Source organism: Emydura macquarii, unplaced genomic scaffold (genome assembly GCF_026122565.2).
Source record: "Emydura macquarii macquarii isolate MOO-44397 ecotype Brisbane River unplaced genomic scaffold, CSIRO-AGI_Emac_v2 contig_1483, whole genome shotgun sequence".
Lineage (NCBI taxonomy): Eukaryota > Metazoa > Chordata > Testudines > Chelidae > Emydura > Emydura macquarii.
In genome coordinates this window covers 16,126,908-16,152,310 of record NW_027131620.1, presented here as the reverse complement: position 1 = coordinate 16,152,310, position 25,403 = coordinate 16,126,908, and the positions used below count along the sequence as shown (strand labels likewise).

At 39.5% G+C, this 25,403-nt stretch overlaps 1 protein-coding gene across 8 annotated transcripts in view; it reads right to left on the bottom strand.

Annotated features, from left to right (window-relative positions):
- The window catches only part of ZMYND8 (zinc finger MYND-type containing 8), a 113,117-nt gene that overhangs the window by 56,020 nt on the left and 31,694 nt on the right, over nucleotides 1-25,403 (bottom strand). For all 8 annotated transcript variants that reach the window (XM_067554321.1, XM_067554322.1, XM_067554317.1 and 5 more), the window contains 2 exons: nucleotides 5,590-5,738; nucleotides 581-799 (listed from right to left, as the gene is read on the bottom strand). In XM_067554321.1, the coding sequence (XP_067410422.1) occupies nucleotides 581-799; nucleotides 5,590-5,738 (368 nt within the window). The remainder of the gene's footprint in view (nucleotides 1-580; nucleotides 800-5,589; nucleotides 5,739-25,403) is intronic.

Here is a 25,403-nt window from a genome sequence, read left to right as displayed (position 1 = left end):
ATTATCTAGGTTCTAACACAATAAATACTCAAAACAGTATGTGGGACTTACTAATATTGAAATAATGAGACAATGTGCAGTTCTGTTCCCAAGAATCACTGAAAATGTATGGGTAAATGTTTACTTATTCCTGTCAAGAAATAATAATACTACCCATTGTTTAGTAGGCCCTACAGAGCAATTTTTTGTGCATTGCTGTAGAGTTGATCTGCCCACTAATGGAGGGAGCACAAGTTAAACTAGTCAAACACTGCAGAATGTTTCAAAATTAGAGGTACTTGACAAAATGATAATTCTCTGAAATGTAGCATTTTTTAGAGATGGGAAAACAAAGGAAGTTGAAAATTCAGGGTGAGAAGGCAAACGTAATCTAGATACCCAAGACAATGGGGAAGCAGCAACAGATGCTTCCTTTCATTATTCTTTCCTTTTATTATCTCTTCTACTACCTTTTCCAAGATGCAATCAGAATAACAGAAGTCCAAACAGAGTGAAAGGAGAACAAATCCTGGTGGAGTAAAAATTTTCCTCTAATTTCAAGAACAAAAGACACATACACATGTCCTTATATCAAACTAACCTCACATTCTGGGCAAAACCAATCCCCCTCTGGTTCCGCTGTCAGTTTCAGACACTTAGCATGATAAACCCGAGGACAGAGTTCACAGCAGAGGACTTGGCCTTCCCGATGACAAACCCAGCAATAGAAATCATTCCGTCCATCCTGTGGTACAACATCAACAGGGTCTGTGGTGAGTGGCTGCTTCATATAGTAAAACGGACCATGTCTTAGTTCTGACTGAAATGTAGGCAAGAAAGACAGGTTTGGTTTCAAAACAAATCTGTATTTTCAAATAAGTAATAATAAATAAATAACAATATTCATAATAAAAAACAAATATCAGTTTACAGAGCTCATTTAGCATTTGTGCAGGTACATTATCTCATTAAATGCAGAATGGATATTTGTAAACAGGTTTACTCTCTACTGATATGCACATTATTGGGTCACACTGAATTCATGTCATTCCAGCTGAAGCTGCTTTTATTTCCAGAGATATAGAACAGATCACTTTTAGCCACTAAATTTCTCATAGCATTTTTGGCAAGAGTAAGGGTGTTAACAACACTATCCTAGTCAATTTCCAGTATGGCTAATATTCTGTTCACCTGAAATTTCAATTAAATCTGGTAGTACTCATCATATTCTATCTATTACTTATATGCAACACAGCTGTGCAGTGCTAAACAGGTACTGAGTGTTTTCACCATAGAGATGGATGAAGTGATACCTCCTACTTGCATGTTTTTATATATAGTAATATAACATTAGAGGTTATGCATATGTAATACATATACTAGTAAAGACCTCTGAAATCATGTGGGATTGGAGATACTGTATAAGGCCTTATACAATTTCAGCAACTTATAGCTAGATATTGATGTAGTTATGAGAGTGAAAACCCCAAGTGCAAAAAGGAAAGCGGCAATTTGCACTGCTAAAACTTACTCAGTTTTCAAGTCAGAGCATATTCCAGGGGTGCAAATTACAGCTTTCCTAGTGTACACTTGGGCTTTTCACCTATGCAGCTATAACTGAGGGCAGACCACCAACAGCTGAAATCAGTGTAAATTCCCAACATAATTTAAAGTACATTGTGACTTCACTTGGGGGATAAGCAGCAGATAAATTTCCTAAGGAAAGATACTGTTTTCATACAAACATCCTTAGAAATCCACCCCAGAGGAAGACATAAGAAAATGGTCAGAACAGTTTCTAAATAGAATCGTTTTCAGAGTTTCCCAGAAGGCACCGACAACTAAGTGTTAGCATGATGGTGCTTGCATCTTTTAAACATTCACCACCTCACTTCTTTTGAGCCAGGCTGACCAGCTGATGAGTGAGAAACATTCATGGGGCTCAAAAAAGAGCCTAAAAGACTGAAAGTCACAGACTCAATTGCCTAAAAAATAGACATCCTCACACTTGATTTCTGACCATAGCAAAATGTTCGGATACATTAAAATTCAACACTGAACAAAGTAGTGACCCTCCTCTGGAAAAACTTGTTTTCTCCATGAGTTGCAGCTTTCCATGCTTTCCAAGCTAGTCAGCTCAGGAACAGGTGGCTAGTCTCTTGATTTAAAAAGGGGCTTACTGCCTGCAGTCTGTATTTAAATTAGGCTAATATGAGCTGACTTATAAAAAAGAAATACTAAAGAAAACTACAGTAATATTTACAAAGATTTGCAAAATCAATATAATGTTTTATCCAGTTGTGTGAAAGGGCATTATTGCTAGTTTGGAAAATGAGCTGCAGCCTCCATGATTATGTGATAACTGTCTAGTTAAGAACCCTAATTTTTCAACCTGTTTTATACATGTTCTCCAACTCCATAACTCTTTCCTTATAAATTCATAGATTCTAAGGCCAAAGGAACCATTGGGATCATCTAGTCTGACCTGCAGCATAACTAACACAGGTCACAGAACGTTCCCCAAATAATTCCTAGAGCATGTCTTTTAGAAAAACAGAATATAACGTGTTAAATTCTAACACACACTGGCATCACGCAGTGGTTTTTATATCCACAACATATGACATGATGCCCCCTGTTTAACTGTAATTCTATTGAGTGTATTTTAAAATATCTTGTACCACATTACTGATATGGAAGTGGCTTTTCAGCATCACCAGAATCCCCAAGACCAAATTATAGTTAATTTGGGAGTTTGAGTGATTATGCTGTATCTGTAATCTAACCTAAGTGCAAATCAAGTTTAACTGTGCACCTAAGTAACCATTTGCACAGCAGTTACCTGATCTGTACATGCAAATCTGTCTGTCTATAGGGGCTCTCATAAAGATTTCCACGACTGTAGAAGGGGTTTTGCACATACAATATCTTTTTAAGATTCACATAGCACCTACACTTCAAAATGTAAACGCATGTAAAATTGGAGTATTTAAATTAAAGGTGACCTTCAAAAACTAAATAAAATTATATAAAATGGGTGTATGTCTTTTGCTTGCTTGATTATCATATATAAGAAAAGGCTGGAGGTAAAAGTCTGTCTGTTTTTCACATTAGAAATTCAATTCTTGTCTACCTTGTTCCTCTTGGAAGAATTTATGGACAACTGGACAATTAACAGGTTTCTGACATCACAGATACCATGGAAGTGAAACCTTATTAAAGGGAGAGGAGAAATTTTACTCAGGTTTTCAACAACTAAACAGTGGGAAATGAATCTCTTATCATGGACTCAACATCACCATCCCTTAAAATAAGGCCTTGTTGACACTCACAATCTACTAATGCCTGATCAACACACAATGTTCGTACCAGCACAACTATGTTGGTTGGGGTGTGATTTTTTTTAAACCAACATGGTTACATCAGTACAGCCCTTAGTGTGGATGCAGTTATGGCAACATGGTGTCTTATGCCAGTACTGTGTTCCTCTTCCTTTATAGGAATAGCTATATTAGTATGCAGCACCTTTATCTACACTACAAAGTTTTGTCAGCATAGCTACACTGACTGAAAGCATGAAAACAAATCACATGCCTAGCCAACATGTTATGCCAGCACAATACCCGGTGTAGACACAACTATACCAACAGAAGAATGCTTTTGGTATAGCTAAGAAAGCTAAAGTTGTTTGAGGACGTGGTGCTGCTGTGCTGGCAGAACTTCTTTTGCTGGCATACACTGCTTCTTCACTAGGGGGCTTTGCCAGCATAGCTATACCTGCAAAAGCTCTGTTATGTACATGAGACCCTTTTACAGATATAAGCACATCCACACCATTGATGTTGTATTGCTTTAACAGTACCAGTAACAGTATTGTTAAGCAGTATAACTTGTGTGGACAGACAAGCACTAAGAATAATGTGGCTCCCCCAGCACCAGCATATTTGTAAAATGCATCATTTCTACACACTGAAGTACTCAAAACAATGTACATTTGTCCTGTCTGGTTTGGATTAGAAGTTCTTTCAACAGGGCTAAATAGTGGTTTAGTGTGAACTGCTTCAGGATGAACCAAATGTAGAACAGTGTGGATGGTACTAAAATGGTTCAAACTGAAGCTGTTCAAACAGTCCTCCCACTATTGTCATAAAGTGACTGGCCTTTCAAAAGCTCCTAGGAGCTGTGCTTGGTACGCAGGGGATAAGTACTTCTGCAAATGAAATGGTTTAGATCAGTATGAGCATTGATAAGAGGAAAAACTGTAAGGGGAAGCACAGCTAGTACAGAGGCACTGAAGTGTTTGTGCTTAAACTGGTACAATCCAACTGGTTCAATGAGGAACAGTTCTCTACTGTAGACATGGCATAAGGCTCAATAGAGTTTCCCATCTACATCTCTGGGGCCTCAGAGTAAAGCTTTCAGTGAAATAGGAGAGATCAAATTGAGTTGATACTGCTAATATTTCTAAAGTAAAAAACAAACAGAAAAGGAACACTTAAAATTCAACATATTCTCAGCCTTCTTTGTACATTATAAAGCAGCAAAAAGAGTATAAAACCAACTTCTACAACAGTCTTCAGATTGTCTTTAAGGGTGAATATGACAGGTGGTCAATTTACATGGCAAACAGTTCACTTTCAGAGTGGCTCAACTATTAGGCCAATACCTCTGTCACACCCACATTCACTACAAATCCCATTTTGTCTAAACAAAAACAAGAAAAAAATAAAATCAAGAATGCCTGGTAATTTCAGGATAGCTTTTGGAATCAACTGCTTTAGAAAAAAAAATTCTCATTAGTTGCTCGCAGATAAAAGTGAAGTGATTACTGGCATGAGAAAGTAAATGATAAAAAATAAAGCATCTAATATTTAAAATGGAATTCTAATGAGATGTTGCACAGAAGCCCAGATTTTCAGAGAATGCTCAAACCTGCCTCTGAATTTGTTCCTGCAAGTCAGGTAAACCCTGAACAGTATCATATGGTGCACCTATAATTTCACCTGGACATAGCAAATAAAAATTCCCACAATTAGTGTTACCCTTTGATTCATCTGGCTTGATTTAGGTAATGGCCACTATCGAGTGATTCAGAGGAAGGGGAAAAATTCCCAACCAAATGCTTATAAAGCATTTAGATACTTGTTGATGTTTTGTACCAGGGAGGGATAAGGGGGAAATCCTTCTCAATCCTGAGTTTTGATTTTCCTGATACTATTTTGATATTAATTATGACAAATATTGTTGTAAAATATCTTGTCCTTTAAAAAAGATCCTACTAAATTAATTAATATCATTTAGAATATATTCCTCAATAACCTCTTTTGCTCAGAAGTCTGTATTTTGGCAATATGCTGAGAAAAGTAGAATTTCATTTGATTGCTTTAAATTTCCTACTTTTTGGCTTCACAGAGTGGCCTTTGTTTTCACAGACATTAGGGAACACAAAGGCCTATTTAACTATCTTGTCCATTCACCACAATCAAGCCAATGGAGACCTGCAGTACAAGTACAAAACTGAGTAAAGAGGAGAAAACACCAGATCTGTTGTCATTACATCCTTAATTATTTCATATGCTACTACCACATTAAGACAATGACTTCTGTTACCTGCTCTTTATTGTTACTGTTCAATAGGCCAGGTTTCTTTTTCTTTTTAATAGGGCTCGTAGATGCATCTTGCGGGGAGTGACCATTGGAAGAGTGTGGAGGGCTGGGAAATTTCCTTTTTTGTGCTGTGCGCTCACCAGAGCCAGGATCTATAACAAATACAATAACACACTTAAAGAGTCCACAATATACTTCCTGAAGTGTTTGCTGAAAATGCAACCAATCAAGACCTACATACCACTGCGGTTTGCATTTCTTTATTGTTTCACTGAACAGAGCACTATTTCTCAATCTCCTTTCAACCAGTGGTTGATAAAACTGGTAGCAGGGACACACTATGCAATGCAAGACATACTATTAGAAAGCTCTCAGTTTACACTCAGGATTAAATTTTAAATAAACTTTTCTTCTTTTCATGAGGCATTCTGAACCATACAGGATACAACGATGAAGCATAGCAGTGAGCTGTTCTTTACTAGATTTATACCCTAAGTTTAAGAACCAAAGATATAACAATATTTGTAATTTTTGATGGCACTAATCAAGTAACACAGTGGGAACAAGAGGATACGAAGCTGGAGGAGAGGAATATAGGAGCCACAGATTAACGTGGTAAATGAGCAGTCCTGATTTTCCTCCCTTTAGTCAACATATCTTGGACATTTTTGATCTAGGACAATTCCACTTCTCTTTGGCCCCTAAGATATATTCTACATATGCCCCGCAAATAGCAGTATTTGTACATTTTTGCCATATGTCATTTCAAGATCTCAAAACCTATTCATACATAATATTTTTAACATCACAAGTTGATGTTAACTGTTGATTAACTAAGCGACAACTAAAAGATGAAGTAACTTGTCATACAACATATCAGTGGCAGAACCAACTATAGAACCCTGGAGTCCTGATTGACAGTCTCTGCTCTAATCACCAGACTACACTATCTCTCAAACAAAGTTCCTCCTACTAAGATTCTCCTTCAAACTGCTTATAACTGTATCCTGTGAAAACCAAGCAAAAATGTGAAGGGATTGGAAAGACGGATTCATCCCCAAAAAACAGCTGGACCAGCTTGCTTCAATGAACACAAGTCAGCCATCAAGTCAGCTTTGTTTCTCCCATTAAAAAACAAACTATCCAACTACCACCAAATGAACCCTTTGCTAGAATTTTAAGCATGATCTGTTCCACACTGAAATATTAGGCAATAGATCTGAGATCCTCAAAAAACCTATTATAAATTTTGAACTTACTGTTTTTATTCATGGCCTCTATTTTTGTGTTTGATTAAGATCTTTAGGAGGAATTATTTATAGTCTAGAAAAGGTTAACCTCTATTTAAAGTGTCTCTTGTGAGAAATGACTGACAGTGAGTCAGAAAGATACTGGAGGAAACACAAGATTTAAGAGTTTTTTATTTTTTTCCTTGTTGCCACATTGAATTGATTTCTAATGAACATGGAAAGTTTGGCTGGGTAACAAAGAATTTACAGCCATATTTGAGAAGGCACAATTAAGTAATCAGCTATAGTAGACAATCAGCTCTCACTGAATAAATTCTGACAATCCAAAAGTGAATGCTAATTGCTTAATAGGCTTAATTTAACACCTGCTTAAATTTGCCTTAAAATTTTTAAATGAACAAACAGAACAGTAAAACTCTGAAACAAAACAAGTTAAAAAAATGGTTGTGAGAAATTTCCTGTTGGTCTCTTCAGTCACTCCTCCCCTTCAAACAAAGGCCTGCCAAACTGAGGCCTGGTCTACACTTAAAAATTAGATTGACTTAGCCTACGTAGCTCAGGGTTATGAAAAATGTTGTGCCCTGACTGCTGTAGTTAGGTCAACCTAGCCTCCTGTGTAGATACAAGGTTGAAGGAAGAATTATTTTATTGACCTATGTACTGCATCAACAAACAAGCCCCATCTGTTGACATAAGAAGGGACTACACTATGGCATCACAGCTGTGGCTCTCTAGCAGCTGTAGTATAGACATGGCCTGACACTAACCATTTCTAACATGAAGTAATTTTGCTGATTGACATAACATCCCAAAAGACACAGCACTCTTAAGTAAGCTGTGTTGCGGGACCTGTACAGATCCAGAGGGTGGCAACAGAGTTACACAGATTCACATTATATTGCACATCACTTCACAGCACTCATACTGAAGTGATAGGACAAAATGAACTCTATTGTAAAATTTTTGCTCATCAGCAAGTCCATCTATCCTCTTACTGCATCACATATGCGCGCACACACGTACCCTTAACATTCACCAGAAATGCCTGGTCTAAAAACGTTTTGCCAGCATAGCTGTGTCAGTCAGGAGTGAATGAGTAAAATCAACCCCTCCCTCCCCCCGCACCCTCCGTACCAGCCCTATTGTAAATGCAGTTATACTAGCAAGAGAGTCCTTTTGCTGCTGTAGCTTATTTTGTTTGGGGAATTGCTATAAACTATACTTGCAAAAATATTTTCTTTTTTTTGGTCACTAGCCTAGTGAAAAATACATGCAGCATCTTAACATAGCTGCTGGTCTCAGAAAACCAACAGCTTGAGAAAATAAATACTCAGCAACTAAGTTTGCTCATTGTGCAAGTTCAGGATGCTCCAGCAAGGACTATACTGCCAGTAGAAAGTATGTCTCTGGAACTGGGATATATTTGGAGAATGTGTTCAAGGCTTGGAGAAGAATATAAGCAAGTAATAATCCATTAGAGAACAGAGGAACTGTGAGCTAAGAAGATGCTTGTGCTAGCCTGAACATATTTATGAAAACGCCAACAGTATCTATCCCAATTAGCAATGAACTCTTCTCTTCTGGGGTCAATCACACAACAGTAACTGTCACTGGCTGATCAACTGAGAATGAAGACAATGGTGACATTTAATTATTGGAACGTCCAATAAAATATTTTAAATATGTCTACTAATGTTAGAGGCAGCAGCGCAGAAAGTGATTGATTGGAATTTTCTAGACTGGGCAAGTACAGTGCTGTATAGCATCTGTCAGAAGGCCCACAAGCAGCATAGCACATCTCTAACTAGAGATTATGCATTAACAATATGATGAAATAAAGTAACAATATAAAATAAAACCTCCACAAACAAAAACAAGAAAACCAGATGGAAGAAGAAGGTACAACCGAGAAAAGGCACTTTCAGAGGACTATTCATCTGAGGCCATACCTACATGAGAAAGCTGCGCTGGTTAATTAAAGATATTATTTTAAACCAGTGCAAAACGCTGTGAGATCACTTTTGGTTCAAGCGTGGTTTATTTTGGTTTAGTTTAAATAGATTCCTAGTCCATTTAAACAAAAACTAAATAAATCTGGTTTAAAATTACTAAGAATAGGGTTAAGCTAACTCTTAATCAGCTATTTAAATCAAAATAAAAATGATCACATAAGGGTTTGCACTTGTTTAACTAAACAGATTTAAAAATCGATTTATTTTAAACCAGTGCAACTTGCTTGTGTAGACAAGGCCTTGGAATATTCTTTACTGAATACTGAGAAGTACCTTTTAAACATTAATGATATCTCAAAACCATACAAGGTGGTATGTAAGCACTGCATTATCATTTTTATCTGACAATGAAATAATGGAGGCAAGGAGTGACTTGCTCGAGGAGTAAGTAACGGACTAAGTCTGAGTCAGGAACAGAAACCGGGCGCCTCCAAGCAGAAAACACACTCCCTCCACTTCTATATCAATATAATTTAGAACAAATGATTGTCACTAAAACAAAAGTGAGGTCTATATAGAAACTGTTTATAGGCAGAGCTGATAGTGACACCTGTAGTTAAGGTTCCCTGAGACTTATGTAAAATGTTTTCAGTTGCTTGCAACTTTGCCGTACTTTAATAACTTGTTTTGAAATTGTACATGCCATGTGTCTACCTCAGGCTGATTTTTTTTAATAGTTCCAACAAAACTAATTCCAAAAACAAAACTGGGGAGAGACTGAGTTTGGGGAGAGAGGGAAATAATGGGGAGAAAAAGACAGGAGTCAAAAGAGGATGGGTTGAAAGGCAAGGTTGGGACAGGCTGAGGGAAACAAGGTATAGAAGGAGTCAGGCTTGGGGAAGGTCAGGAGACGGGCAGAAAGGTCTGAAACCTCAGTAACACATTCTCCTCCAGAACCTGGAATGGAATCCAGAATTCTGGAGTCTCTACACACCTCCTATGTCAAGCAAACTGTAAAACCTATTGGCCAAATACATCTCATTCCCTACTGACACTAACAGCTTATTACTGCTACCAGTCAGTTCATTAGTTCAAATAGCAGAGGTCTGTGCTGTGGATCTAAAGGTCCCAACCCAGCTGATGATTCACATGGGAATCAGTATGGTTCCAATTTCAGAAATTCTGCTTTTCAGTTTGCTGTTTAGAAAATTTAGAAGATGACATTTTTAAAAAATGTGAAAAGAAAAGTAAGGTTGCAAAGTTAAGCACTTCAATGTTAGCCAATGCCAGAATTAAGGATGCCTGTGTATATGCATTATGATACAGTCTTTAATTACATGACCACATACTATTTTTCCACAAGACCATTCATTCAGTCAGTGCACAGGATGGATGGACCATGCTCAGCGAATGAATCAGGGTGTATAGTGAAGGAAGTTGTACTCTGTAGAAACCCTACCTCATCTGTTGATGAAGCTAAAAGATATGTAGTGCATGAGACAAGATCCTGCAGATGGAGAAAGAATGGTCTCGAGTTTGAGACAATTAAATATTATGCTGGAAACCAGGATTCTATCCCTTCCTCTCCCACAAAGTTCCTGTCATGCTGGGCAAACCACTTGAACCAAACTTTTCTTGTGTGGCCATCAATCTGAGTGCTTTTCATTTTCTGGATGCCTTATTGAGATACCTGGGGTCTGATTTGCAGACGAGTTGAGCACTCAGAACTGCGAGTGAAGTCAATACCAGCTGTGCTCTGAATATGCAAAGTACTATAAAAATGATGAGTACTTTGAAAAATTCAGAAGCTAGGTTTTTCAAGTTGGACACCTATCATCAATGGAAACTTTTGACAATTTTGGCCTTAAATTTCTCTGTTCTTCAGGTCCCCATCTGTAAAATGGGGATGGTCTAATGATAAATTCATTAGGGTTTATTACAGAAAAACCCATGAAGAAATTAATATCTCTGCATTCAAGGTACGGTTTAAATAGTAAGCAGTCAACGAGCTACACAAATTATAAGAAACACTGAACAGCTTCCTATTCAGTGAACACCATCCATCCTGTGTACTGAATGAGAAAAGGGTCTTGTGGAGCAAATAGTAAGTGAACATGAAATTAAAGATTGTATCATATGACACATGGACTGGGCGAATCAAATTAAGGTTGCACAGCCAATCCTAATTCTGGCATTTTCTTAACTTTGGAGTGCTTGACTTCGTAATCTTAATGTTATTTTAACATAGTTTTTTAGGATGTGATTGGGAATAGACTGTCACGCACCCTTCTAAATTCTCCCATTAAACCCACTTCATGTTTTTCATTAGGTTATTATTAACTACTCTGTAATGCTGCCTACAATGAAATAAGCATCTACAAATTTCTCCTCAACCATCCACTGGGGAATGACTGAAATCGAAGTGGTTACACCTGAAGGTTAAAACCATTATTTCAGCATGCTATCATGTGGCTGAAGGAGCAGTAACTTGTGTCCCCATGAGACAGAACGAAACATACTTAACCCTGAAGCAACCAAATCTTCAGTTTATGATTACTTAGGTGCCCAATTTTACGTGACAGTAATCCAGCTCGAGTGGATGAACTATGATGGTAAGGTAATGTGCTTTAACCACATGAGGGAACTAGATTATAAAAGAGAAGAACAGAATATTTTTCCAATTACATTCCAAAGGTCTGATCTTCTTGCACTATAAAGTCTCATGTTTTCCTCAATGTTCTGTGCATTGCTAAGCACACACACTGTCACTGCTCAACAACCACCATCCTGCACCAATTGAAATCAACAATAAAAATCAAGTTGACCTCGACGTGAGGAAGTACTGATGTAAAAACCATGTAATTTCTTCTTGGCTCTCCCATGATGCTCACCTGAAAAACTCTACTCAGGTGACACAAATAAATCACATTATCAGGGAACACACCATGACCTGCTCAGCACTAAAGATGACAGGACTTGTCTACGTAGAGGGTTTGTATTACACATGGTTAAACAACCCAACTTTTTCCTAGTGGATGCACCACAGAGTTGCACCAGTTTAACTTAAGATGTGATTTTGAAATGACTTACTTAAACAAGTGCAAAAGCTGGATTGACATTCTTATTTTCATTTAAACCTGACTTATATGGTGCGACTCGTCCATGCCTAGGGTAGCCACCTGAAAATGCCAGGGTCAGGGCAGACTGTAAAAGGAGAGCAGATTCTCCCAACCCTGGTGAGTGACACTGAAGTCAGACTTCCCAACCAGCCACAAACAATGCTTCTGATTCCCCACACTGGTTATCAAGAAGCCAATATAAAAATATACACAGCCCCCTCTACTGCATTCCAGTCTCTGGCTTCCAATCAGCCACTAGGTCCAGTAAAGAGATCAGATATTTAAAACTCTATGCTCTTTACCAAAAAGGTTTCTTCTGACCCCAAAGGGTCAGCCACTGTACCAGATCAATATAAGTTTGGATCTTACCCAAAATACCACCCTGCCAGACAATCCTTTAGTAACTAAAACTAAAGGTTTATTATAAAAGGAAAGAAACAAACTATAAGAGAAGTGTTAAATGATTAAAGCAATCAGACACATACAGTTGGCTTGAAAGTCCATATATATCAGGTTTCTAGTAGAATTATGGAGTTTGCAGGCTTGTATGGTCCCTCTGGTGCACATCCAGTACATCACAGCTTAAGTTCAGTTCAGTTGTAGATGAGTTGATCCAGAGGGTTGTGAAGACTGACTGAAGACCCAAGACAAAATGGATGTGGGGCAGCTGCCTTTTATGTCCTTTGGCCTTTGCCAGGCTGCTTGTGGAAATTTACAGGAATAAGATGGAGTCCAGAGTCACATGAGTAAGTCCTGGTGACTCATCAGGTATATCCCTGGCTTCTCCCCCTAGGCCCATTGTACTTGTGAATTTCTTAATGGACCATTAAGCAGGCTAGTGCTTCAGCCATCCTGTCTGGGGTGTCACAATTTGAAATATAGATATATCAACCATATCCAAAACTTCCATTACACATATAACACATGAACATTATCATCTTACTTAGCACATTATAGCCTTTCTAACAATACCCGACACAGCATATCTCATATGAATTATTATGATTTTGACATCCTGATGTTAAATAATATAATAAATGCCCCCCCACCCCAATCCAGCCAATGTGACATATGGATTTAGCTTAGGCCTTGCCTCCACTTAAAAGTTTGCCAACCTTAACTATGCCGGCATAGTAAAAATTGTAAAATCCCCGTAGTACAGGCACAGTTATACTGGTGTAAAAGTGCTTATATCGGTAAAGCTTATTCTGGTTCAGGGAAACAAAATAAGCTATATTGTTTTATACAGGTATAACCGTGTCTTCACTTTTAAACACAAAAAATAGAACACCCATAACAGATTTAGGTCTGCCTGTAAAACTTTTAAGGATAGACTAGGCTTATTGTTTAGGAATATGTTTAAGCTAAACTGAAATAAGCAACTCTTAAACTGAAATGAAAGTGTCCATGCAGTTTTCACTGGTTTAACTACACCAGAGTAATTAGCGCAAGTTTATATGCAGACATGGCTTCAGTTAATGTCAGTGAGATGGGCAACAAGCAGATTAGGAAAAGCAAGGACAAACTGTTTTGATTACATTTCATGATTTTATAAACTATCCCTGGAAAAAGACCAACAGAAAAAAGAGTTCCAAAGTCTGGAGTTCACAGAATCATAGAATATTAGAGTTGGAAGGGACCTCAGGAGGTCATCTAGTCCAACCCCCTGCTCAAAGCAGGACTAACCTCAGCTATATCATCCCAGCCAGGGCTTTGTCAAGCCTCAGCTTAAAAACCTCTAAAGATGCAGATTCCACCACCTCCCTAGGTAACCCATTCCAGTGCTTCACCACCCTCCTAGTGAAAAACTTTTTCCTAATGTCCAACCTAGACCTCCCCCCTGCAACTTGAGACCATTGCTCCTTGTTCTGTCATCTGCTACCACCGAGAACAGCCTAGCCCCATCCCCTCTGGAACTCCCTTTCAGGTAGTTAAAGGCCGCTATCAAATCCCCCCTCATTCTTCTCTTTTGCAGACTAAACAAGCCCAGTTTCCTTAGCCTCTCCTCATAAGTCCTGTGCTCCAGCCCCCTAATCATTTTTGTTGCCCTCCGCTGGACTCTCTCCAACTTGTCCACATCCTTTTTGTAGTGGGGGGCCCAAAACTGGACACAATATTCTAAATGTGGTCCCACCAATGCCGAATAGAGGGGAATAATCACTTCCCGTGACCTGCTGGCAATGCTCCTCCTAATGCAGCCCAATATGCTATTAGCCTTTTTGACAACCAGGGCACACTGCTGACTCATATCCAGCTTTTTATCCACTGTTACCCCGAGGTCCTCTTCTGCAGAGCTGCTGCCTAGTTGATGGGGTAAAATGTTTATGTTTATTTTTATTAAATAACTATTCTTTTTAAAAACAGGGCTGGAAGGGAGAATGCAATTTTTATAAATTAAATTAGAACACTGGGAATAAAAAGGAATAGTACTATGTTTTAGAATCTAACCAACTATCCTAAAATTTCAATACCTGAATGGGGAATCCTAATCCTCTCAATTCTAGGCATCTATGTTTTTCTTCCATTTTAAATCCACCACTGTTGAAATGTAAGAACAAAAGAGATAACAGCCACTCTGTTTATCAAACAAAAATGGTTTACCCTAGAGGGAAGTCAGGAGTAGAAGTTCATGTTTGCCCAATGATAAGTTATTTTCACACTTCTAAGGAGGATATTACAAAGAATAGAAAGTAAAAAAGAATAGAAAGTAAACAATTAAGCGTATGCAATTTCACTCCACCCCCTTCTACAAAAAGTTCTGGATTACCTGTTTAAAATGGGAAATCAGAGGAAGAGAATAACTTTAGGAGAGGAAGATGCAATGAGGTGCCAACATCAGCAGTGCCAACATCAGCAAAGTTTGATTTGGCAGAGCAGACTTGAAGAAACATGTCATAGATTTGGATTCCAGAAGTCGGAGATTTCCCAATTATACCAACAGCAATATTCCCTTTAAAACTCAATATCTGTTGTAATACACCATGTTTCGTTATTCTGAAATGTGAGGTGAACAAAACTATATATAAACCTTAGCCAGAGTCTGTCTCTAAACAACCCAAACTTTGATACATTTTGAAATCTAAATAAGAATTTTGCCAATTAACCCAGTCACAAATATTAGAGCCCTATCTACATTTGTGATATTTTCCCTGGAGTAAACCACACTTATGTAAACCCTCTTTACATGGGTGAAGCACATCTACATTAGAGATTTGTACCTATATGTAGTTATACAGATATAAATTTCTCTAATATATGTTTTATATATAAGGAAGCTTAAAAATATGCAGTGTTTCCCAGCCTCTTTCAATACATGAGGGATTAGCAATATGCCCAGCCACTGCTGTTTCTTAGAAACCAGAGGCTGGCTTTATGTGGACTTATTGCCCAAGGCACTTTTGAAGTTCTCCTGATGATTAATAAGGCTTGGTCTATATTTAAAGTTATGTTGGCATAAGTACATTGATCAGGGGTGTGGGGGGAAAAAAAAACAACCCACAAACCTGGACCAACATAGCTATACAGACGAAAACCCAATGTAGATATAGCTATGTCATTGGAAGAGGACTTCTGTCAATGTAGCTAATATTGTTTGGGGAGATGGTGCTTCTACACTGGCTATAAAACTCCTTCTGTTGGTGTAGGCTACATCTACCCTGGGGGCTATTAGCACAGCTATGGGGATGTAGGCTTTGTAGTGATGGCAAACTTTAACTTAGAGACAAGACCTCTCTGCTGGGGATAACAGCTCCAGGCTGTAGGTATTTTCACTCTGTTGCTGCATTCTCAAATTACATTTTAACACAGGAGTGAGAATTTCATCATCTCTTTGTGATTAAGTACTTGGTATCACTGCATGAACAGTACATACACAATGTACTAAGCAACAATCACAAAATGTATCCTCTATTTTGGTAATCCTATTTCATTAGTCATTTCACTTTCACATTCAAAATACTTACAGAAGTTCACTGCTATCTCCCAAATGTGACAACAGCTCCCTAAAATGAAAGCCTTCAACATAAATCTGCAGCAAAGAATAAGCTACACTGGCTAGAATACCTATAATAAAAGGGAACTTCTTACTGTTTTACATGAAGAGATCTGCATATTTTTTCATAAAAGTTAAGCATATACAATTTTGTAGTGATCAAAAGGATAATTCAGTTATCTCATGGACATCACATATATCTGAGAGAGAGGATGGCCCACTGGTTAAGGGACTAACCTAACACTTTGGAGACCTGGGTTCAAGTCCCTGCTCTGCCATAGACTTACTTGAGGAAGTTACTTGGGTCCAGGTATTCAGGGCCTGCTATGTTTGACCCACAATGGGATTTTGCCTGTGAAGTGCCTAACTCCCTTTAAACATTATATCTAGGCTCCTAAATCAGTTAGGCATTGCAATGCTGAACAAAACCACACTTAAATACCTTTCAAAATATGGGCCCCCGTCTCTGTGTGTCTCAATTCCCCACTGGTAAAATGGGAACAGCAACACTGCACTACACAAGGGTATAATGAGAATAAATACATTAAATATTGTAAGGTGCTCATATAGCAGTGATGGGGGACATATAAATACCTACGACTGATAAAAAGACTCTCCGTTAGCATATACTGAATGAATTTAAGAGAGGGCTGTTCCGCCAAACTTAAAGATGACCAATGAAATAGGTCAAAATTTGGATTCATGTAATTGTGGGTGAGAGAAGTTGTCGAAAGTTCTCTCTCCCAATTGTTTTTTTAACCAGGAAATTCAGGTTTGGCCATCTGGAAGAATCTCCAGTTGCTAGAGAACCAGTGAAATTAAATCACCAACAAGAGAACGAAAGTTGAGCAAGTGAGAGGGAAAGGTAGTTAGAACGGGAAACAAGAAGGAAAACTACTAGTGTTGCAAGTTTGAGACTGTTTCTGCATAGAGAACTGTAATTTTCATATTTGTAACTGTCCTTGGTATTATACTGTGGAGGGTCGTTGTAATGTTATGAATACATTTAGTTTCTTTCTCTCATCCTTTCCAAGACCACTTTGAACACCAGATGGGACCACTCAATGGAAATTTCTTCCTTAATACTAGCCTGTATTGATTTTCACATACATACAAACAAAAACTACTGGAGAATAGTGGTTACTACTACTTCGGAAAAACAACCCATAAATTAGTTGTCTGATTAAATAAATAAATTCTTCCAATTCTTTGATTATTTCAATTCTTCTCTGAATCTCATCTAATTCTGGGTGTGTTCTCATTAGTGAAAGATGCTAGTTTAAGAACTCTGAAGATGGAAGTCCTATGTCCACAAAATAAATACAGCATAAGCAGTACTAACTCAAGCTCCCCCACACTAGCCCCACTGCCATGCTTTATCCTAACATTGAGAGAACCCTCTTACAGGTAAAGAGATAGTTCAGGCTATATGCCCATTTAATCCTTCTCTCAATACTGAATTGGTAGGGATCAGAAACGTACATTTTGCCTTTGTAAAATACAAAGCAGGTCATGAGAGTCTAGTTCCTTGGATTTCTCACAAATGCTTGTCTTGCTAGTGAATGCATAAAGTGCCACATAATCCATGATGCAAAATCTTGTGTGTATTCATATGCTCTTGTCAAGAAAGACAAAGGAGGATAGTAGTTCACATAAGAGTCATTTCAATTTAGGCCCTGTGTGTGACAGGTCTGGCATGATGCTGGGTAATGGTTTTGATCCTTGAGGTACCATTCAGCTATTGTAATGATGCCGCATGGTTAACTAGCACAGTTCTTCATACAAGAAACAGCACAAACTTCATTCAGATGGCCTACCAATGTAGGGATATAGCTCCCACTTCTGATGTTAGAGCTTGTGGATTCAAATCCTCATATGTCTGGGTTCAAAAGGTAATTTCCTGAGAAAATTCCCTGTCAGATAGCAACTTTAGTGAGAGCCACTTGATTCTTGCAGTGGAAGAATAAGGGTCAAGATCTCTCAGCATCTTGGACCTTACTGCTCATTTAACAACACTTATATTGATGACATTACATTTCCCCCCAAACTGAATTACTGACAGCGTTTAACTCCTTTCCTACTTAAAACTACTTGCAAAGACTGAAGTCACTGAATACACAAGACCAAAGGTTATAATGAACTTCTCAAAGACATATGTATGTATGGAGTATTTTCTCATCTCAGTTAGCTTGTCTGTCTACCTAGTTTCAGTGTCCATCACTGTGGTATCTGGAAGCTGGATCTTAGAATGCTTCTGCCCTTTGCTAAGTAGCCTGAAAAAGTCACTACAAACCCTTCAAAATCCAAGGAAATTTAGTCCAGTTAGACAACACTGGTGTACAGAAGCAACAATCTTTTAAAATCAGCCAATACTATCAAGAATTACTGATTTGTTATAGTAATACGACACCTTTACATTTCACATCAAAACTCTTAGTAACAAAGAGAATGTGTGTTCTACAGGCACACAAAATTGAAACTACATTTTAAAATTCATATATTACAAATATCCATTAAGTTCTCACCAAGAGAGGTGTTTGGTTTTCTGATAAAGTTTTCTGCTGCTTATATTTAGCAATAATAGATAGGTAATTATACCCTCCTAACTAGAGCTTCCAGGGCAATTAGTAACTTTAGTCTTATATATACACAAGTATTATTACATTAAAAGATTTTTGTTATATATATAAACAAAACTATCAGAACACATTTTCTGCACTAATTAGATTAATATTTGGGGCCAATTAGCATATTGTTGTATCTTTGCATGCAGTACAAATACAGCACTCGATTTACCCTGAAGGTACACTAGCTTCTGCTCGTTAAATCTAAAAAATGTAGACTAAATGTAAGTCTTACATTTAGTTCTGAAAGTGGTAAGGCCTGTGGTTATTCTCATCTCTTTTGAAAGGGAGATCCTTTAGCCCCAGCTCCTGTATAAATTCTGTGCCTAACACTCATGGGTTTCCCCCTTCACTGTCTCGCTGTTTCTTTCCACAAAAGAGCATTCCTTATCCTCCCTCTTTTAAGGCTCGAATTAGGCTAAGTCTACATTACCACTTATGTTGGTATAATTTATGTAGCTCAGGAGTGTGAATAAGCCACCCCTCTGTGTAGACTATGAAATCAAAATGGGCTGGGCCTATGTATAAAATTAAGCTACCAAATATTATTAATAAGATGCAAGCATATTATAAAGTACAGTAGTGGCTGGAAATCCTTTTTGAAAAGAAGTGATTGCTTCTTATTGCATCACATACATTCTTCTTTAAGCATGTCTGGTATTTTGGCTGGGTAACTGCTTTTCCTATGATTAATGGCTCCTCTTGACTACCCAGTCTCCCTAATGAAATTATCTTCTGTAATTAACTCATCTATACCTCAGTGGCTTCATATCTTTCAAGAATACCTTATAAGCCTATCTTCTGATGGGTGTCATCTCAGGTATTACTCAATTATCTCAGCAAACCTCAACCCCCTTTTGTTAGGAAAGGGTGGAACTTTGTGACAAACAAGTACTGGATTGTTAGCTAAACAAAATCCAGGCAGCTAACACCTTCTGAACTGAGAAAAAACATGTAGGTCTTTTCCCTCTCGTTTTTATTTGGACTTCCTTTGTTCTCTCATGTAATTACCAAAGATGCTTTGAAAACACTGAATTTAAAAGAACAATGAGGGAAGCAATCCCACTAGCAAGCGCACTTCAAGATCAAGAATGAGAAATCATTCCAGACACAGAACTATCACCTCGCCCAGCTTTCTTCTGTGACTACTAATCCAAGTTCTAGGAGAAGCTGTCAACAATTGAAATCACTGTCTCTTGCCTGCATTGGTGAGGAAAATTGCTTTTGCATTTAATACATACTGGACTTTTCGTTTGGGGTCTCATTTTATAAGTGTAGTAATTAAAGGCTTTTGTCATTATCAAACGAGTGTCGTATCAATTCCTGAATGCACTAATATCAGATCCCAGTTTGTCAGCGGATACCCTCAGTGACATAAATTACATTGACCTAAGCACCAGTGTGGACAGTGCTAGGCCTGGTCTACACTGACCATGGAGGTTGACATAATATCACTTATGTCGATTGCCTAAAGTATGCGTCTCCATTGGCACATCAGTTCTGCCAACCTAAATCGCGGTAAAATTCGACTTAATAAAACCACCTCCGCAAGTGACGTAGCGCTGAAGTTGAATTCAGTGTAGGCAGAGCGCAACGTAAATCGATGTCATTGGTCTCCGGGAGGTAACCCATGACGCTCTTTTGTGACTGCTCTGGACATTCGCATTCTGCTTCACCGTGGCCACGTAAACAGGAAATAACTCCTCCTCTCAAACCTCAGGAAATTTTGAATTCCCATTTCTTGTTTGGTCAGCATGGAGACAGCTTTGTAGCTGAACTGCTCATGGTGACTTCATACCCCAAACGAGCTCCAGCATGGAGTTGACCTGAGGTTTTGGATCTCATCAGCCTGTGGGGCAAAGAGTCTGTTCTGTTTCAGCTCTGAGCCAGCAAAAGAAATTTAGATATGTACAAGAAGATATTGCATGGTATGATGGAGAAGGGCCACAACAAGGATGCACAGCAGCGATGTGTTAAAAACAAAGAGCCGAAGCAGGTATATCAGAAAACTAGGGAGGCGAACAGTCGTTCTCGCTCATCACCGAAGATGTGCTGCTTTTATGAGAAGCTGCATGTGATTCTCGGCAGTGACTCCACCACTGTGCCATGATGCAGCATCGATACTTCTGAAGAATCCCAGTCCAGGATGAATGAGGAGGACTCTGTGGACGAGGAGGAGGAGGATGAGAACTGGGGGCAGAAGAGCAGGGTATCCATTCTCCCTGAGAGTCAGAACTTGTTTGTTATCCCAGAGCAGCCCAGCTGGACATAGGACAGCAGTACTGACCGAGATGCCAGGGAAGTCACATTTGGTGAGTGTGTATAGCAAATCTCATTTTTGTGGTTATGTCCCCAGTCCAGCTTCTTATTTTTGGGAAAAAAGGAGTTTGTGTTTTTGATGGGATGGGCTTCCTGGGTGTTGGCAAACTTCAGCAGAAGGTGACCCCCGGAACAGACTATTTATGTGCAGAGATATGCTCCAAGAATCCTCTGTGGATATCTCGAGGAAACTTTCATGTAGATACTCTGCAATCCTTTAAAGAAGGTTTCTGGGGAGGGCAGCCTTATTTCTTCTGCCACAATAGAAAATTTTACCCCGCCACTCTGCTATTAAATGAGCAGGCACCCTCACGGAATACAGCATAAGGGCCAGGCCTGTACCCCAAAGCTTGCAGCAAATCTTCCCTTTCCGCCTGCGTTACCCTCAGGAGACTGATTTCACACATGGTCACCTAGGGAAGATGGCACAAGTTTACAGTACCCGACCAATATAGTCACTGCGTCTTATTTCCCTGCTGTGGATGGTGTCCCTGGGCCCCTACACAGACAATTCCTAGTCATGATATTGTTGGCATGGGTGTCATGAGTCTGGGACTGGTTGCCCTATCTTTTCTCCAGCTACACTTCACCCACAGTCTGTTCTCATCCGTTTTGACCACCTCCTCCCAAACCGGTCTTTGGGATGGTAAAGGGGAGCCCAATGATCCTTCTCCTTGCTTAAGTATGGATTGGGGAATTTAGTGCTTCAGAGACCTCACAATAATGGATGCAAGGGCCCCTTACTTACCATGTCTGGAATGCTACTCCAACCCAGGCGATACGTACAGATTGGAATGCGGGTCTGGCTTAGCCTTGTGAATATGAAAGGGAATTCTTTTTACATTGTAACATTTCTTTTATTCCATGGGGTCAGCTAACAATGGCAACTTTGTGCTTTGCTTGCCTTACAGTGGACACCTTGGCCTTCGCCCCACTTTGTACTCCCGCAGAGAGTCTTTCCCAGATTAGGAAGCAGAAAAAACAAACAAACTCGGGATGACATGTTCAATGAACGCCTTTGCGGCTGCTGACACAGATCTCAGAGCCTGGAGGATGTCCGTGTCAGAAAAACTAGTCATAGACATGGAGCACAGAAAATCAGCACAGGAGCAGAAGTGTGTAATTCAACAGGAGATACTGCGTATTATGAGGGATCAGTCTGACATGCTGAGGCATCTGGTAGAGCTCCAGGAAGAGCAGCGGCAGGACAGATGCCCTCTGCAGCTCCTCCAAAACGCTCAACCAACAAGCAGTTTCTTACCAGCCCCCACCCCAAACGCTGTAGGAGGAGATTGAGCAGGTTGCAGTACATGCTCCACTCCACGCCAGTGGAGTAGAGAAGAAGAGGTGACAGCCCCTCTAAGAACTGCACGCAACCATTGCTATTTCACAGTCACACTTTGATCTGGATGGCCAAGCAGCCTGATGACAATGTTAACTTATCTTCCTTTCCCCCACTGAAACGGGTCACAAATAAAACTGTATTGCTTTAAAAAATATCTGTCTTTATTCATTCATAGCCTGGGGATTGTCGGTGATGAATGAAGGGGAGGGGGCCAATGGTACGAGGGTGGGGAATGGGTAAGAAAGGCATAGTACTGACAGGGATGTACATTACTACGGTTCATTCCAAAAAGAGTTTTTTAATGCTTCCTTGAGGCGCAGCACTCCACGGTTGGCTCTCAGGATAGCACTGGAATCTGGCTGCTCAAAATTTGTGGCTAGCCAATCAGGCTCCACAACCCAACCCCAAGGGGAACTTTTTCCCTTTGTTTCACACACACTATGGAGCATACAGCATGCAGAGATAACTGCTGGGATGCTTTTTTCACTGAGGTCAAGCCTAGTGAGTAGACATCTCCATCTTGCTTTAAAGCAGCCAAATGCACATTTCACCACCATTCTGCACTGGCATCTTTTTTAACGGACCTGAGTTCCTAAAGATGCGCACATCATACACCTTTCCAGACCACCCCACATTGATGTCGGTGAAACGCTCCTTGTAATCCACAAGGGCCTGCAACACCATTGAGAAGTATCCCTTCCGGTTTATGTACTCTGTGGCAAGGTGGTCCGGTGCTAAGATAGGGATGTGTGTGCCATTTATTGCCCCCCCCCCTCAGTTTGGGAACCCCATTCTAGCAAACCCATCCACTATGTCCTGCACATTTCCCAAAGCCACTACCCTTCGTAGCAGAAGTCTATTGATGGCCCTGCGCACTTGCATCACAGCAGCTTCCATGGTGGATTTACTGACGCTGAACTGATTCCCAACTACCGGTAGCAGTCAGGGGTTGCTAGCTTCCACAGAGCGATGGTCAGCCACTTCTCCACTGTCATAGCTGGTCTCAAGCAAATATTCATGAGCTTCATGGCTGGGGACAGCTCAACGCAAAGTTTAAGAAAAGTAGCCTTTCGCATACGAAAGTTCTGCAGCCACTGTTCATCATCCCACACATTCATAACAATGTGATCCCACCCATCTGTGCTTGTTTCTTGGAACCAGAACCGGCACTCCACCGACTGAAGATGGTGTGTGACAGCCTGCAGCAAATGGGAATTGTTTCGCTCTACGGCTTGTAGCAGGGCGGCCTCAGTAACATCGCAATTTTCCACGCTGCAGCTCGTCTCGCCCTTGAAAATACTGCAGGGTAAGTCAAAAGGTATATGTGATGCTCACAATGGTAGTTCAGAGCTCAGCAGGCTACATACCTCTCCAGCAACAGCATGCGCAAGGCAGAGAAAAACAGCACGAAAAAGTGTTTGCTGTTTGTTTGGGACAAGAAGGAAAGGGGAGAGTACACCTTGCATCATGGGAGAACGATAACATTCCCAAAAGCCTCTGTGTCTAGTTGCACTCTGGGATAGCTATCCATGGTACACTGTTTTGATTGTCGACCCAAGCACGGCTAGTGGGGACACAAGACCCCAATGCAATGAGCATGATCCTGCGACGCCTAAAATTTGATGGGTGAAAGTCAATTTAAAATAAATCGATTTCACTCTGCAGTGTAGCCATATCCCTAGTATGTCAGCAGGAGAGCTTCTCCTGCCAATATAGCTACTGTTGCTTGTTGGGGTGGATTAATTAAATCGACGGGAGAGCTCTCTATCAGTGCAGCTGCACCGCTGTAAACTCTCTAGACTAGCCATAGACCTAATCTCTTCTCCCATTACTCCCCATCCCTTCACTTCTTCACACCTGTCCCTTATTTCCCAATCCCTTCTTTTGTCTCTTACCCTCATTTTCTGTTTTCCTGATGTAAACTGCCTTGAAACAGGGATTATATCTTTTTTTAAAACATCTGTAAAGCACTCTACCAAGTCATGGAGCAATTAAAGTACTTAATAAAAATGAAGCACTGATCTCTCTGTAACATCGATGGACATTAGTCCCTGCCTAAAAAATTACTACTAAAAATTTACATGAAGGAGACTAACTGTCCCACCAAGAGCTTGTCTATACAGGGAAATTGCCCAGCATAGCTATAATAGAATAATAGCTGGTCAATCTCCTCATCTAGACAAGTGCTAAAACACAAAGCCAAATTCTCTGTAAGATTAACATCAGAACTCAAGAAAATAACAGGTAGGGGGAAAAAAACACAAACAAACAAACAAGAACATCCTGTAGTTTTAGAAACTCATCACAATTTTTGCTGCTTTCTACAAATGCTAAGTTTTTGGGGGTTTTTTTAATTTAGTCATCTTTTCTATTGTGAAAATACAGCCATCATGTTAAATGACAAAGAAACCAATCTCCAATCTAATAATAGCAGCCTGAAAAGTGGGAACTTGCTGAACTCTCACCCCATTCATCTTAATGAGGTATGAATATCAGGGACTAACAATTCCAGTGTAATATTACTAAGCTGCAGATATTTCTGATGGCTATTTTTCTGTTTTGTTTTGTTTTGTTTTTTAATGCAGCAAGACAAGGCTATTTCAACATTAAAATTCTGCAGTTAAATCATAAAAAAGTCAGGGAATGCAAAGGGTAACTTACAAGTACTCTCATGATTTCTTCACAGGCTGTGTTTTTACAGCAAGATAAAGAATGCACATTAGTCCTCCAATTGTAAAAAACCACACCAGAAGACATAGCCACAAAGGGCTTGACTACACACAGAAGATACATTATTTTAACTTTAACTCGTTCATAAACTACTTTAGTTAAGCAGATGCAAATCTCTATGTGGACACTCCTAAACCTAACAGTCTGTCTTGCACCAAGTTTATCTTGCCCTATAGGTGATAACTGTTCACAAAGGCCTGTTCAGTTGAGCCCCATTGGTGTTAACAACATCAGGAACACTAGAGACAGGTCACTGGCTGTGGCCACTGTTTTAAATACTTCAGACCTGGTCTGAGCAAGATTAGATGACTGTGCTTAAAATGCAGACATCCCATATACATCAGGAGCCAGATATTTTAAAAAGGTATTTAGGTACCTAAATGCCTTTAAAATCCTGACCCTACAACTCTCCAAAAGCTGAACTGTTAGCAGTGATAGAAAAAACAAAAATTTGGAAATTCCACAAGTGCAGACAGGGCCTAACACA